Source organism: Pleurodeles waltl, chromosome 7, assembly GCF_031143425.1.
Source record: "Pleurodeles waltl isolate 20211129_DDA chromosome 7, aPleWal1.hap1.20221129, whole genome shotgun sequence".
NCBI classification, from domain to species: domain Eukaryota; kingdom Metazoa; phylum Chordata; class Amphibia; order Caudata; family Salamandridae; genus Pleurodeles; species Pleurodeles waltl.
This window is the reverse complement of record NC_090446.1, coordinates 1,355,132,309-1,355,148,592: the sequence shown is the minus strand read 5'-3', so window position 1 is coordinate 1,355,148,592 and position 16,284 is coordinate 1,355,132,309. Positions and strand designations below refer to the sequence as shown.

The window sequence follows — 16,284 nt, the reverse complement described above, 5'->3', positions numbered from 1 at the left end:
AAGGGGATTGCTCATGAAGGAGGTAGTCATAGAGCGGCACTATTTTGTTTAAATAGATGATATTCAGTTTCCTTTGAAGTGAAGAACTGATGGAGCCTTCTGAATCTAGACTGAAGCAGATGGCTTTATATGTGGTGCCTAGAGGCCTGATGTGTGATCTTTTCTCTCCCACGCTTTGTAATCTTAACCATTGTTGTGCTACTGCTGTAGGATTTGCAAGATCTCCTGGAAATTTTAATCTCTGTTGCCATATACGGTGGAATGCGTGGATTGATCAGCTTGTAATGATAAAGGAGCTCTCAAATGGGATGCGGGTGAGTGGACAGAGCTAGTGAAGTTCTCTGAATATTGGTGTGATCCTGACATACTTCTGAATTCCTTCGATCAAGCAAACCACTATGTTTCTTCGGCAATACAAAGTGTGTTTTGGAAATGCATCTGTCTTGCGTGGAGTGTGAGTTCTCAAGTGGATGTTGGTGTCTGTGTAGAAATCCAGAGATTTAGTGTTGTCAGTAATTTCTGCAGTGAAGCCTTCAAGGTTCATTGCTGAAACCAAGAATGTGACTCCTATAAATCAGAATGCTGCTCTGCATTCATTTTGTTCTCGCAATCGAACAATGGTCGGTAGGAGGATTCCAATTATCACCTCATATAACCAATGACTTCCATTGTAAGGTCTTGGTTAGATACCTCTTGTTTGCATGCAAATTATACTTAGAGTGGGCTTTGTGTCGGCCCCTTCCTCATGATTGGATGCTATGCTTTCTGTCTTAAGTGTTTGCTTTTGGTTCAGTGACTTCCCTCCCCAATCTGGTCTTTGTCCTGCCGAAGTGCATTTTTGTCTCATGGTGTTCTGATTGGGTGAACAGCATTCATCCACTGTTGATTTGAATGGATTCTTTTTTTTAGGGTCTGGCCCTTGAGACGGCTGTAGATGTCTCACCATGCTATTCTTTTTTTTAAAAATCATACATAATATGAATATATGTCGGAACAGTGAATGCTGGAACCACGCATGCTTGAACAACATGGTCGGAACAACTACTGCTTTGTTACCACTAATGTCTTTACTGCAACTGCCTTAACAATGATTTTTCATTGTAAAGGCATTCCAGGTAAAGGCATGCGTGGAATGGCATGCATTGTTTCAGCATGCGACACCCCCACCCCTAAAACTACCACGACCCCCCCATCTCTGCCCCTAAAACCTATAACTACCTCGACCCCCCACCACTAAATCCTAAACTACTGCAACTCCCCCACCCCGCCCCTAAACCTACCCCGGCCCCCCACCCCTTCCCCTAAAAACTAAAAGTACCAAGACACCGCACCCCGCGCCTGAAACCTAAAACTACCCCAACCCTCCACCGCTGCTCCTAAAACGCCTCCTCCCCTAAACAATCCCACTCCTAAAACCTAAACTACCTCTACCCCCACCCCTAAAACCTAAAAGTACCCCGACACGACCCCACCCTGCCACTAAAACTACCCAACCCCCTGCCCGCGTCACCCCAAAATCTAAAAGTACCCTGACTCCCCACCCCTAAAACTACCCGAACACCCCACCCCTAGAAACTAAAATTACCTCCACCCCTGCTCCTAAAACTACCCCCAACTCTACCCCAGCCCCACTTACCTGACCGCGTCCTCTCCGATCCTGAGTCTGTTTTCCTCTGCCTTAATCATGCATGTTCGTTGTTCAGACATGTGTGGTTAAGGCAGAGGAAAACAAGGTAATTGTTCAGGAAAACGTTGTTCCACTTTCATGGACAACTCACCTCGTTGTTCCCGCGTCATTGTTCAGGCTGCTTCCCACATAATATATATGGAGAGTGTTTTGTTCTGTGGGCTTAATCCATTGGTCTTCTCAATTGTCCCTTGCATTTTGCTTCACTCCACTATGGAATGGGGCATGAGACATTCAGTCCTCCTACTTTCCCTCTTGGTTCCCTTCACTTGAAGCTCTGTCCTATACCGAAGAAACACAAATCATGCTATATCTGACCAACGAGAATGCCTCTATCTAAGATAGATTCAAGCAAAGTCGTCTGACAGTAGTGGTTCAGATGAGTAACAACTGCCTTAAATTGAACTCTGGAAAGACCATACTTCTGGTCTTTAGAAAAAATTCCACTTTGTGGTCGGAAAAGTGGTGTCACATAGAGCTTCGTCCACATCCCATTCCTTTCGTGTAGGCCAGGAATTTAGGTGTTAAAAATCAAACCAACCAAAACTGGTCATGCCATTTCACTTCAGGCTGATGAAAATAATTAGGAAAGTGACCGGGTTCCCCAAATGACAAATATTGTAGTTCATGCACTTATTACATTTAGATTGGATTATTCCATCTCCCTGTATCCTGGTCTACCATTGTCTCAGATCAGGGAAACTTCAACTTGTTCAAAATGCTGCAGCAAGGGTTTTACTTAACCCTCTTATCAATAGGCAGCCAATGTAATGCCTTGAGCTTGTAAGAAATGGAGCTGAATTTTGGGAGGTTATGTTTAATACTCCCTAACTTTGTACATAGTGCCTTTTTTGGGACTGGACCCTGCAGCCTGCAAAATCTTCTTTCCCTTGGGCCCTTCTAGGAATCGTAGGTCACCTAACTCCAGGCTTTTGTTAACCCAAAGATCAGGAGGTCAGTTCTTCGCGATTCTTAGTCCCAAATAGTGGAATCAGCTTTGTGTGTTGTGTTATGCGTTGTGATATGTTTTGTGTTATATGTTCTGTTATGTGTTTTTGTGCTCTGTGTTGTTGAGTTGTGTTATGTTATGTTCTAGGAGGATATCCTGGCTCTGAGCAGGTTTTAGCCTGGCCAAGCTTAGGGCCAAGTAGGACTACTCCAAAAGCCAGGTATTCATTTTCTTGCAGAATTTAAGAGGTGAGGAGGAGGCTTTTATGTCTAGTGGCAGGTGGTACTACACTTTAGGAGCGATGTAGGAGAAGGCTCGACCACCAGATCTGGTTTTCCTTATCCGTGGGATGTGTGCAAGTAGGTGTCTGGATGAGCGGGGGTTTCCGTAAGGCTTGTGAGAGCAGATTTGATTTTGAGGTATGTTGGATCATTGTTGTGTAGTGCCAGTGTGGGTGAGGAGTCTGAAGTGTGCTTGTTAGTGTATGGGGATCCAGTGAAGCACCATCAGGTGTGGTGTTATGCGAGTACGGCATGGGACATCAAAAATGATTCTGGCTGCTGAGAGAGAGTGATTCAGGGCATGCATAACAGTTTCCCAGGTGCTGATTAGAAGTCATTTGATGGCATAGATAGTGAGCATCGGTGTTCGTTCTAGCTCTATTGGCTACCAGGTGAAGTCCCACAGTGAAGTACTCTTCTTAAAGATGACTATTTCGGTTTTTGTCAGTGTTCAGCTTTAGACAGTTGGTCCGCATCCAGTGGACGATTTCAGTTATGCAGGCATTGAAATTGATCCAGGTACTGGGAATCTTGCCTGTGTGAGAGAGAATGAGATGCACGTCATCAGTGTAGGAGAGGACGTAGATGTTGTGAGAGTGGATGATGGTAGCTAGAGGGATCATGTATGCATTGAAGAGGGTTGAGCTCAGGGAGGATCCTTGCTGGACTTCACAAATGAGGTTGCAGGCATCCAAGGAAGATGATGCCAGGCTGACTGACTCGGTCCTTCCAGTCAGGAAGGAGCAGATCCATTGGAGTGCGTGTCCTTGGATTATGATGTAATGAAGGAAGTGGATGAGGATGGGTTGGAAGGTGGAAGAATGTGTCAAATGCTGCAGAGAGTCCCAGGAGGATGTGAACCTCCATGTCTCCTCTGTCCAGATTCATGCAGATTTCACCCATGGAGGCAGTCGTTGGTTCTAAAACCAAACTCAGTGGTGTCAAGGAGCTTGTGGGCATTGAGGTATTCCATGAGGGATCTGTTGATGATTTTCTCTAAGACCATGGCCGGCGATGGTAGCAGGGAGATAGGTCTGTAGTTGGCAAGTGTTGAATGGTCTGCAGAGGGTTTCTTCAGCAATAAGAGGACTGCTGCATGTTCCCAAGCATCTGGGAACGTTGCTGAAAGGTTGGAGGCATTCAGAATAGGTATGAGCATGACACCGATGGGTTGCAGGCTTCTGGAGAAGATGTAGTGTGAGCATGGGTCCAGTGGTGTCCCTGAGTGGATGGACTTCATGGTGGCGGTTGTTTTCTTCCGGGTAGTTGACAGGCCATGTGGTTAGCATAGACTCCCTCATAAGATTGAGAGGTGTTTCGCAAAATCTATTGGGTCTGTTTGTGGACTGAAGTAAATGGTGGTGATTTTGTTGCTTAAGAACTGAGATAGATTGTTGTAAAGGTCCTAAGAGGGGTTGATCCAGTTGTCTCTTTGTCTCTGTTGGTGCTGGCCTCGATGCAGTCCACCAGAGTGGCACGTTTGGTGATCCAGATCATTTGGTGGTAGCATCTCAAGGTGGATTTGAAAGTGCTACTTTCTGTATTGCCATGGCTTATTCTCCAGTTGTGCTCTAGTTGTTTGAAGTGGCATTTCATCAGTTTGCTCCCCTGTGTGCCCACTGGCCTGGGGTCTAGATCTTATTGTATTGTTCTGTTTAAGGGAGGGCCAGGGAGTTGGCACAGGAGTTGATCCAGTTGTTGAAATTCACGATTGCTTTGGGGAGGCTGCTGCTGTGTTCTGGTCAGTGGGTATTGAGAGTGTTGTTCCAGTCCTTGTCGGTGATGCAGTTCCAGTTTCATCGGTCTGGTGGTGGTGCATGTGCACTGTACCGACATGAAGATGGTGAACTTGTTGAGGTTATGGTCTGTCCAGGAGACTGATGTCAGCTTGTCGACTCTGATGTTGTTGAAAGTGGTGAAAGTAAGGTCCGAGAGGTGTCCAGCGACATGAGTAGGTCCCTTACTTGTTGGGTGAGGCCCAAGCTATCAGGGACTTCAACAAGTGCTTTTGAGTTGGGATCAACGTGGTCTTCCAGATGGATGTTCATGTCTCTGCGTATGATATAATTGCTACCATCTAAGATGAGTGGTGTGACAAAGTCTGTGATGGTTTTGGTAAAGTTGGTGCACTCTCTCCACGTTCTGTAGATGAGAGTACTGCTTATGGTGAAGTTGGCGATGACGTGGAGCTTGAATGAAAAGTGTTCCATGTTGGAGGATGATACGTCGGTGCAGGTGGTGCAGCTGATGGTGTTCTTGGTGGGTATTAGTGCACTCTACAAGTATGAATTACATTACATTACACTTTGAGTACCTGCACGAAGTCTGTTGCATTGTTCACATCTGCCTAAAATAGTGACTTTCTCTTCAGTGTCAAAGATAGGTCTAAGTTTGCTTTTTTTAATTGTATATTTATATTAAATTTTATATGTTTTAAAGTTGTAATTATATTGCCTTTAAATGACTTTATAACATTGTATCTGCCTGAGATTTGAAACATCTTGGTCAGGTGGTGCTATATTGTCTTCATCACAAATAATAATAATATAAAATGCATTGCACAGCTCAAAGGCTTGCTGTTTAAAAAAACATCACTAGTAAAACAGCCATATCAGTGACTTGTTTCTATTTACAATTTTATTGCAAGCATATGATAGACAGACTTGGGAGGCGGCATGTTTTATTTTGTTTATTTTTCTTTGTGTGACACGTACTTGTAAAAATAAAAAAGGTCATCAGCTTGACAAGGCTCAACCTACCAGCTTTGACAATGCTTGTTTTGTTTTTTATTCAACATTCCATAGGAGTGCACTTCCTTACTCTTTCCCCATGACTTTGCCTCTGTTTCCCTTTGCTTCCTGTGTTAAATTATTTTTAGCATTAGTACTATTATTTATAAGGTTTCACAAGCACAGCTCACGCTTGTGTGCTGTGCTTGTGAAGCCTTATGTTCATTAAAAAAAAATCGTAAAAGGGGCTCAGAACCCACACCTTACATACCTATATTTATCAACCACTGGCTTCCACATGGCTGCTACATCACTTAACCTTCCATTGACTGGTTCCCGCGTAGCTTCCTCCTAACTTAACTTACCATTGGACGGCTCCAATTAAGGCTTTCATGTCACTCTGCTGGTCAGATCGTTCTCCTCACCTCTGTTGTCCTGCTGTGGAGCCTGAACCAAGTACTGCTTCCAGTGTCCAATGTCCACATGCCTGCAGAGGTACTCTTTTTTAATTTTGGAATGAAATACTCACCAGAGAGCCTGACCCTCTCCCCACCTCTCTTCATATTTTACATTCAACGCTCCCCCTTCTCTTTAAACCACTCAACTTTTGTTTACAATTGCCCTGCCCACAGTTTAACCCATTTTTTACTGCAGGCTTATATTTTACTTACGTTTCAGTGCTCGTCCCTCTCCCTCCCACCCCCTCCTGCTTCATCACAATCTAGGACTGAGGGAAATATGTACAAGCCACGGAATGATAATGATAAACACCCTTCCAAAGCAGAAGTCTTATATTATTGTGTACAGTGTGTCTATACATTAGCAGGCATTGCCAGCGCCACTTAAAAGGTAATGCATGCCATGCATGCAGGTTGCCCAGTCACACCTTAACTCGCATGCACAAAGTGGTTTGTAAATGAGCTCAGAGCCCAGCGTTTTAATTCACAGCGCAGTCATTGCTGGGTGCCTCGCACAGCAGCCCCTTTCCCCTGAGCACACAGGAGTAGTTGGGCGTGCCAGGATTTCCTAGTGAAAGGTTCAGTATTTAAAGGGGGTTGCAGGTCATGTCTCTGAAACAAAGCTCCGGTGACACCCAAGACAGCAAGCACTATTTTTGAATGAAAGAAAACGGGAAGAATACAGAGTGCAGGTCCTCCTCAAACCTTTTTAGGGTCGAGACTGCGTTGCATGCGCTCGCGCATGCGTATTGCAGCGAGACTCTTTTGTATTTAGAAAAGGGCTCGGAGCCCTGTCAACTTCACGTCAGTGTTTTTTATTGGTTCGTGGGCTTGCCTAATAAAATCTGCTTGCTTTCATTAGTCGAAGGCAGGCATAACTCATTCTTTTTCCGGTGGCTAGCCCTCCTCGAGCGCAGCGACCAAGTACAGAAAACATGCGAGGTTCGCTGTTTTCCATCGGGCTCGTGGACTTCTTTTTCTTTAATTTACGAGCGCGATCTCGCTTGGCAGAAGTCGAGCGCTTTACATAGTTAATTTCACTTTTTCGGGTTATGTACATAAATGCACTTTTGCCAGATAGGTGAAAAGTCCGGTTAGGAGTTTACAACGCGATGAGCTCTAACATGAGCAAACACGAGACCCGTTGCATTGTAAATGCTTGTTTACTCTTAATTTTCCTTTTAATGGTGCCCATTTCGTACCCAGAGCTACCCAGTTCCACGAGTTGCCTCTCACGGTGTGTGATTCAGGCATTGTCTTCCTCCCTCGCTTCTCCCCTCCATCCCTCTTACCATCCCGCACTCACTTCTTTCCTTTCCTTCCCTTTTCCTTTTTATTTTATTTCAAAGCAAAAAAAGCGCCATGACACGGACAATGCTCTACGTGTCAAAGCACTCGCTTTTATTTTAAGCAGTGTTGCACAGCATCTCAGCTGCTGTGCAACAGTGCTTGTTTCTACAAGGGTGCGGCCATGGAAGCATGTGCTTCAAAATGCTTGAAGACAGCAAGTAAAAAAAAAAACATTGGCAATAGATTGTTTTTTAAAAACGTATTGACTTTGCTGAAACTGGTTTTGTAATAGTGTCTATAATTACATATTTGTAAAGCTTTAAGTATGTAAAGTTATGGTGGTTGTGGTACAAAGCCTAACCCTAAAGGGGTGAAACATGATATTTTGTGTGACTATGGTTGATAAATTTGTGTTAGTGAAAGGTAGTCCGTAGCAATACCTTACTTGTACCCCCTAGCAGTGCTAGTGGGGGAGTTGTAAAACCCGGAAATAAGGGAAAATGTTCTATCTTGATTTTCGTGGCTGTGAGACCTTCTTTGAGACTCCTCGTGATAATCTGGCATGCTGCTCCCATGGCACCTAAGACAACTGCTTAGGTTTGCCCTGAAATATCGCCGGCCTGGGTCTGCAACCAGCACATGAATTGGTGTGTCAAGATGCCATGGAGTCTATCCATACAGAACGGAAATTCAGCAGCACTGGAGAACAAAACACACATAGTCAAAAGAAAAAACTGAAAAGAACAAAGCCACTTAGGGAGGTGCATGAAACACACAAAAGGTGATGGGAAGAATTCTTGCAATCTGTCTAACTACTGCCAATCGCTCGGGGTAGCATCCCAACCTATCAATTTTGAGTGTGCCAGTCGTGGGTCCCGTGCTCAATGTGCCACTGGAACCAAGTGTACCTGGCTGATAAATCCAAAACTAGGGCAAAACCGGTCCTAGGTTACTTGTCTTCCAGGTCAGGGAGAACCTGGCTTGATGGATTAGGCTGGACAGTTCACATGAGGAGCAGAGTCAAGACTAATTTGCATATGCAGGGTCCAAACTGAGGTGATACGGTGAGCAAAAGAATGATAGGTTGGGATGCTACCCCGAGCGATTTCCAGTAGACAGATTGCGAGCATTCCTCCCATTCCATTTTGTATGTTTTATTAAAACATTCCACCAACTGAGGACTAAATTCTATAAAAATAGAGAGACAGAAAGACAAACAGAAGATCTATACCAGGCATTTGTGGCCCTGAGCCCCTTCATGGTCTTCCGTGGAGCTCTCAACATTTACTGTTATAATTGTTTTTATTGCTCATCTGTGATCAGACTGTTAAATCATAAACACAGTGGTCTATTTGTAACACAATTTAAATGGGTATGTATCCAAAAAGAAAAAAAATCGCCAAAATTTACAGAGACCAGCTGATCTCACATTCTTTTCATGAAATAGATAAAATACGAACAAAGTTAGGAGGTCTGCCTTTCTGTCACATACAGTGTTTTTGTGTTCTGCCACTGTTACTGTTAAAAAAGTGATGAATCTTTGTCAATATTAAAAAATTAACATTGATAAAAAGCAAAACACATATTTTTTTGGGTGCCAAAAATCTCACATTGCCACAGTAGTTACAACACTAAAGTGAACATTTTTGTGTTACGAACGTCGTCGCTCACAGAGAGGTGGGCGAATGGTTAAAGTAGGTTGACCTGTTGACATATGCTATAGTGGGTGGAAGAAAAATGTGAGCATGCAACAACAAACCAATGGAGGAAGTGGGATGTCTGAAAGCCTAAATAATGAATAGGTTATAACTGTGCCAAAATCAATAGGTCTCAACTAACGCCACACCTAAAAACTATAAGCAGTGGGGTACTGAAGGCAGGATTAGTGTACGAAAACCTGAAATATTTACAAATCCCAATTCATATGGAGGCAGGCTTGTTTTGTGTCTTAGAAATACGGATGCAAGGTTTTTCTTTTTTCTCTGTGAGTAAAAATCCCATTCCTCTAATGGTAGATTAGAAAGATTAAGACATCTCCTCAGTTGGATTTTTCAGGTGTTTTGGGATATGGAGGGATTTAAACCTGCTCATCCGAACTCTTCTAAAACGCTTGCTGTTCCACCTGGTTGAGGACTGGCAGATGGGTTGCTGCTGATAAATCACTTCTGTTCACTTTCTTTAAATGTTTCGGCCCAGAATTAACACAGAATGTGCCTGATTCAACAACTCCTGTGTCACTAAAACATGAGATTATGAAGTCGACAAGTGGCACTTAATTTTGACAGTAACTGTGCACTATGACCTTGTTTTGGTACGTTGTACGGATCAGGCAGTTGGTAATCTCCTGATCAGCGTGCAATAATTTGGCAGAGCCGTGAGGAAATATGGCCTTTAGCAAACAAGCAATTGTGATGCCCAGGTGGCCAAATGAGTAAATCTGACACAGGCGATGACACAGTCGGCCAACATACCTCAAATAAACTGCTTCAGGCAATTGTCTACTGGACTAAATGGCAGGAAATTAGTAAGGGAACGCCGTCCTGCTAGCAGTAAACCTGCCTGCATTTTCAGAGATTGTCGGAGCTCTTGCACGTAGTGATGCAACTGCATTCTATGCACAGCTGAAGCTTTACATTGCATTGTCATTCACTTTTCCTTAAACTGTTGTGAGTATATGTAGCCCCCTTCCGTTCCCTCGCAGTTTCCATCTCCCTATGGCACCCCCTAACTTTGCTCAATTGCCCCCACTGGCAGTCATACCTTCTGGTCGATTGCCTAATATGTGTTCTGTTTTTGCCTGTATGTGTGGATGTATTAACCTTTAAAAACGAAAACGATAATAAACAATGTTTAGTATCGTTTTATTTTTAAAGGGACGGGGCCATGGGGTGATGGCGGCTAAGAAGGGACGTGCACAGGGCACTCCTCTCAGTGTGAATGTATGTTTGGCCGTCCGTCTTGGGCCGACCAAACACACATGGGCACAGGGCTCTCTCACCCGGTACTGTGTTGCCAGGTTGGCGACAGCAAGCCCAGGCTCCCAGCCTGCCTTGAAGGGCCCAGCCAGGGCACTCCAGCCAATCGTAACGCTGCTCTGAGCAGCATCATGATTGGCCGCAGGGTGCATCGGAGAATGGCGAGCTTCAGGTAAGTTTTAAAAAAAATATATAAAAAAAAAAAAATGTTTTATTCCTCCTACCCCGACCCGCCACTTTGCCCAGTCATCAGCCGCGACTGTATGTATTTATGTATGCATGTATTTATGTATTAATGTGTTTTCTTTTTGTAGTGCTTTTATGTAGAGTTTGTCATGTGCATAAATATATCTTCCGGTCACGTCAGTGTACAAGGAATGAACACATACTAAAGAATAAATAGGAAGCCAGTAACAAGAATAACTGTCGGTGGGTTGATGGGGCATTAGTGGGAGCTACAGTAGATTGTCCTCAAATAATAAAATTTTGTGTACAAGAATAAAATAAACAATTAATGAATAATTAAGATAGCAGGAATGAACAACAATAAAGGAGGATCGGGTGGACGAAGAGTAAAGTCTGTTATTAGAGTCTGACCAAAGTCTTTACATGTACAACACATGCAGATTAATTTAACATTTATTTGAAAAGTTATGTCTTTAAGATTACATATGTCATTCTTTTGTGAGAGATTCCAGCTTTGGGGGCAATCAAGATGGAGGATTTGCAAAATTACTGTTCCAGAGAATCTACCCAAGGGGATCCAAGTAACCATCCCAAGTAACCATATTTGAGCCATCTTTGAGAATTGTTTATATGCCGGATATGAATGAAAGCAGCTCATTGGTTCACCACTAAAGCAACATTTTAGTTTCTACCTTATAGTCTTGTCCCTGGAGTCTGAGTGTTCCCTGATCCTATCCCCATGCATCATGTGAGTGTCCATGATAGAAATAAAAGTAGTGTAGGGAGGAAAAGACAGCCTTAAGTGCCTCTCAAAGCCTTCATTGTGCATCTTTGACTCTACAAAATGCGCATGCCTCTTATAAGTAGTTATATGAGCAGGAACCTCAGCAGCAAACCAAAATTAACTTGCACCCCATACACTCTACAACACTCCTCCCACAAGAGCCTTAGCTGATATACATTTACACAACTTTCTAACGCGTATGACAATTCATGAATATTCATCTCCGTCACAAATCTACATTTATCCATGAACAGCCATCATATAATATGGGTATAGATCGAACAAAGCAAAAATGAAAAGCCAAACATCCTTCACATCCAAATATATCTCATTGCTATTGGTACTGCATCTTCTGGGTAATTTCTGTGTTTATTGAAATTTGCTAGTAAATAGGTGGTAATCTGTGTGCTTTTGTGTTTCCCTTTCCACAGAGCTTGGAAACAGTGAGACTCTGATGAATGCTGAGGAGCGATAATTTTTTTGACAAGGACTTGCAGCTAGATCGGCCCCAGTCTGGGCATAACATTTTGAGCAACAACGATGGTAACGCTCGGCTGGTGTTGCTCTTACCGCTGCCTTTACCTCCTTCCTTCAAGTTTCATGGCCATGACCTCTCCCGAGCTGTCCTACCACTACAAGCCATTCTGTGGAGACTTTGGTGGTGTGGAGATGGCCCTGCAGAAGCTGGAAGCCAGCGGATTCTACTGGAGCACACTGTCTGGCACAGAGGCTAAGAAGCTCCTGTCTGACCAGCCTGTAGGGGTTTTCCTCATCCGAGACTCTTCAGACCACCACCACCTCTTTACCCTCAGCGTGCGGACAACAGCAGGGATCACCAATCTAAGGGTCAAGCAGGAGGGACGAGCCTTTTATCTGGAAACTGTACCTGGTGCCGAACGACCTCCGACCTTTCCCTGTGTGGTTAAACTGGTAGATCACTATATGCACCTGACGTCGGTGGGGGAGTCAGACTCTAATATGTGCTACATCGACGGAAAGGACCACCCAATCCCCTTGATACTCACCAAGCCCCTCATCCACAAAGTGGTCTCTCTACAGTACCTGTGCAAGCGAACAATGGTGGCAAACGTTCCCTCTGGCTCCATACCTTCAGGAGCAGACTTAGAGGACATGCCTGTGCCTACAGTTCTTAGGAATGTTTTCAAGAACCAGCCACAGGAAATGGGGAGGGAAGAAGGTAAAAAAGAAGGAAGTACCTGCTAGAAGAACTCTGGGTGCAAAGCGAAGTTTCCATTTCTTGCCAGGGAGCGAAGATTCCAGACCACTGCCAGAACTGATAACTGGTACAGGCCAATCGTGATCGTGCCTCTCCCTGAGATGTGATGAGGCTGTAGTCAGGGTGTCATTTAAGGGGCTTAGGTGTCATTGTTAATGCACTATAAATCTAAAATAAAATAACAAAGGTGCAAAGATTTTGATTTAGGAGGCTCAGCATGGACTGACGATCCAGAACACAGGTAGAGAAGCAAGGTATGACAAAATGGCCAACAGAGCAGCCTCATGCTTCTAGGATCCACAAAATCAATCGATTGGCTCTTTAGATCAATATCAATATCTTTACTACAGCTTTTAGCTGTTAAATATTGTTGGAAACAGGAAAAGAAAGTTGGTCTGAGTATAGAATGTCTGGTTCAGCAAGATCTGGGGAAATATGTCTCCTAATATTGGGGTTTGTTGAGCCAGGTCTGTTTGGTGAAGGCATCCCACATGCACATTATTACTCCCTTACGGGAATTTCTGTGAAGTAACGTGAGATGTATTGAACCCACATAGAAAGCTTATCACTTTGAACTGGGGAAGTCTGTGGTCCAAAAAAGCATTCCATGGGCGTGAATGACGGGCAGCCAGTTTACAGTGGGTTAAGCTGCGTGTGGAGGGTCTCATGAGAGCAGTAGCTGGAGAGCTCCGGGAGGGCAGCCAACTCACCGATTATTGTTTGCACAGTATCTCAGAGGAGCTTGGCTCTTCCCTGTGGTTAATGTGGTTTACGGTCACGATTCCTGGAGTCTACATTAATGGTCGTTGTGGGAGGGCCAGTGGTGAGTGCAACATTTCTGTGGTCCAAAGCCCTGGGTTGCTTCCCAGCCTATGTCCTGCTGGTCATATTCGGCCCACTGTCTCTATCACAACAGTGGCTTGATTTGAGAATTGAAACTTGGAGGAACAAAGGATTCCTCTGCTATTTGCCTTAATTTGTAATCTGGAATACCTTTTCCTAGTAAGAGCTGAGTGGTAGAAGTGATATTTTACTCTGGACAATTGGTGGCTAATTTTCGAAAACACCTGTCCTTTTTAATCTTTATTTACATTGCTGTACTCACATTTAAATTCAGGTCAAATTCATAATCTTGTAGGCAAGGAGAAGACTGGGACTTTCAAGTGATCACGGGGAGGATAAAATCCAAGAAGCTTTTTCCAACAGCAGCAAAAGGAGTCCACTGACTCAAAATACACCAGAAAGAATGTATTGCTCTATTGCTTCCATCAGGCCAAGCCTCTGTCTGTCTCACGGATCTAGATCTGAATTACAATTTTTGTAAAATTGGGCTCCAAGCCATTTTACACCTCTGATCTGTACTGGTCAATCTGAAAATACTGCATAGAATTCAGTGATTGAAAAAAATTACACCATAGGAAAACCCAAGACTTGTAAACTTGTTCTTAACTAAGTAGCCAGCCTACTTCGCTATGTTAGAGCTACCCTGGTCTTAAAGGCTTTGCAGAGTTTTTTGGTATGGAGAAGGATTGACTTAAAGGCTGCACTTACCAAAGGCGAAGTGAGGCTGTGCTGTCCATTGCAGAAAGCTAAAATGTGCTGTCTAGTTTGCCCCACTGATATGTTCTACCCAGGCTAGAACTCGACATATTGTTCCCATATACATTATTGACTCCATGGAAGACAGTTTGCTTGGAGTCATATTTTCCAAATTCTGGAAATTCCGTCTCCAGGACATGCAATCGAAAAAAGTGAACTCAAGCCCAACTAAAAAATGCTCACAATGCAGCTTTTTGGCATTGCCTTCTGATTATTACAAATTACTCTTCACTCTGTTATGGTTTTCTGTTTCTGTTGGCTTGTAATTAAACAAAGAAACCCCAGTAAACCATCTTGTGCTTTTGTGGCCCATACCATTTAACGGAATCTTCTTTTTTTATTGTTTATGTGTCTATAACATTTCCTTGCTCTTTATTTTGTCACTGAAGCCCTGCATATAGAGATGGTGCCAAATCAAATGGATTGCGGGTTGGTCATGTTTCCTATTCATTGTCTCAGAGCAGACAGGCATTTCAGTTGGGGAAACCAAGTTAGCTTGAAGTTGACTGTCTCTCAGCTGATGAAAGTGCCACCAGCAGACCAGCAGATGTTCTCAAAATAGAAATGGGCTTCAGTAACTATCAAGTAAATTCATTTTCTCAGCACCATGAAGTTGAATGCGGTGGTTTCCTGATGCTCTATAGAAAAACAAATCACGAAAAATGGTGCATAATTAAGAAACACACCGGTACTACAAATTCCAACTATTCACCTTTTCACAGATTTGTTAAACCTAGAAAAGTATTTTAAGATTTGGATATGCTGTGACACTATCCACACACGCAGAGATTTTCCAGATGATGCTAAAAGTAGCCAGAAAGAAATCAGCAATGTGTATCTGATTCTTGGTACAAATGGGAATCAGTACTGAATAGCAGAATGCTTTGGAGTCATCGACAGATTTGGAACTCTGTTATATGTAATCCGTCCTGTATGTTCGTAGCAAACACCCAACAGTGTCACAAATCCACATTTCCCCCCTTGACAACACACTCTGTCCTGTTTTAATCATTCATAATAGTCCTTTTTCCAAAACGTATTGTTTTCTTTATTTTGTCCCGTTTGAGAGATATTATGCTCTAGGAGTGTCTAGACTAGAGAACAATTATTTCATCACAGGAAATGTGAGCCTCGAAGAAGCTGGCATTAATGTTAGTACCACTCAGAGTGACCAGTTATGAGCCCGCATCTGAGTCCGCATCTGAGTGTGAGTCTCACACCCAATGAGTGAGATTTGAGACTGGAGTTCTGTCCGAATGTAGGAAATGATAGAAGGGTCAAGTGTGGTGTTGAGCAAAACCTGAATGTGTCAAAATGCTCTGCTCCACCATGCGCTCTGACAGCCACGCACAATGCATTCTCCAGTCCAGCCTTTCATTTGGAAGGCAGCTTAGAAATCCAACTTTATTTTGGAATAACAAATAAAACAAACATGCTATAATAGCTCTAGATCATATCACATCTAGGACTAGGTGACTTGTAGCCACGCTACAGCTGGATAAAACAACCATTATTTGGAAACATGGACAGGGTGCAACTTAAAAGGAGAGTCGGTTGAACAAGAAATGACTTTGTGAAAGTATCCATGCTGGAGACCAGCCACAACAGAAATGAAGTCACAAACCGAGAAGCGTATCCACCTCTAAAAACTGACAATCCTGCAAGGCAATCTGACTGAGTGCAAATAAAGACATTGTAATTATCAGTAAATGCTTTGAATGATTTCATTTTAGTCTGGCTACAGACTGAGACATACAGATCTAATTTCATCATGGCAAACCTACACAATAGGAAATACACAGAAAAGGGATTTGAGTCAGCCCACTTCAGCCATTATCTTGTTTGGGAGAACCTCGTCCAGTCATTACTTATATAATAGTCTATCACATTTAGAATCAGCCCATGGCACTTCACAAATGTGTAATTTTTCTCCATATGCATTTGAGATTGGCAAAGAAAGTAGCCTGTTGGTTTCGAATGAGCAGTGACCGATGGCATTTTGTCTTTTTACATCCAATTCCACAGCAGGGACCCCGAGACAAAGGAGTCAGTCTCCGGAGATCCCACCTCAGTTTTTACATATGCAGAACAATCTGTGTCTCAGCAGCG

General features: G+C 43.4%; 1 protein-coding gene across 2 annotated transcripts in view; it reads left to right on the top strand.

Annotated features, from left to right (window-relative positions):
• Positions 1–15,879, top strand: part of SOCS3 (suppressor of cytokine signaling 3) — a 90,362-nt gene extending 74,483 nt beyond the window's left edge. For both annotated transcript variants that reach the window (XM_069200787.1, XM_069200786.1), the window contains exon 2: positions 11,771–15,879. In XM_069200787.1, the coding sequence (XP_069056888.1) occupies positions 11,880–12,563 (684 nt within the window). In that variant the 5' untranslated portion in view covers positions 11,771–11,879 and the 3' untranslated portion in view covers positions 12,564–15,879. The remainder of the gene's footprint in view (positions 1–11,770) is intronic.
• Positions 15,880–16,284: the final 405 nt, after the last annotated feature.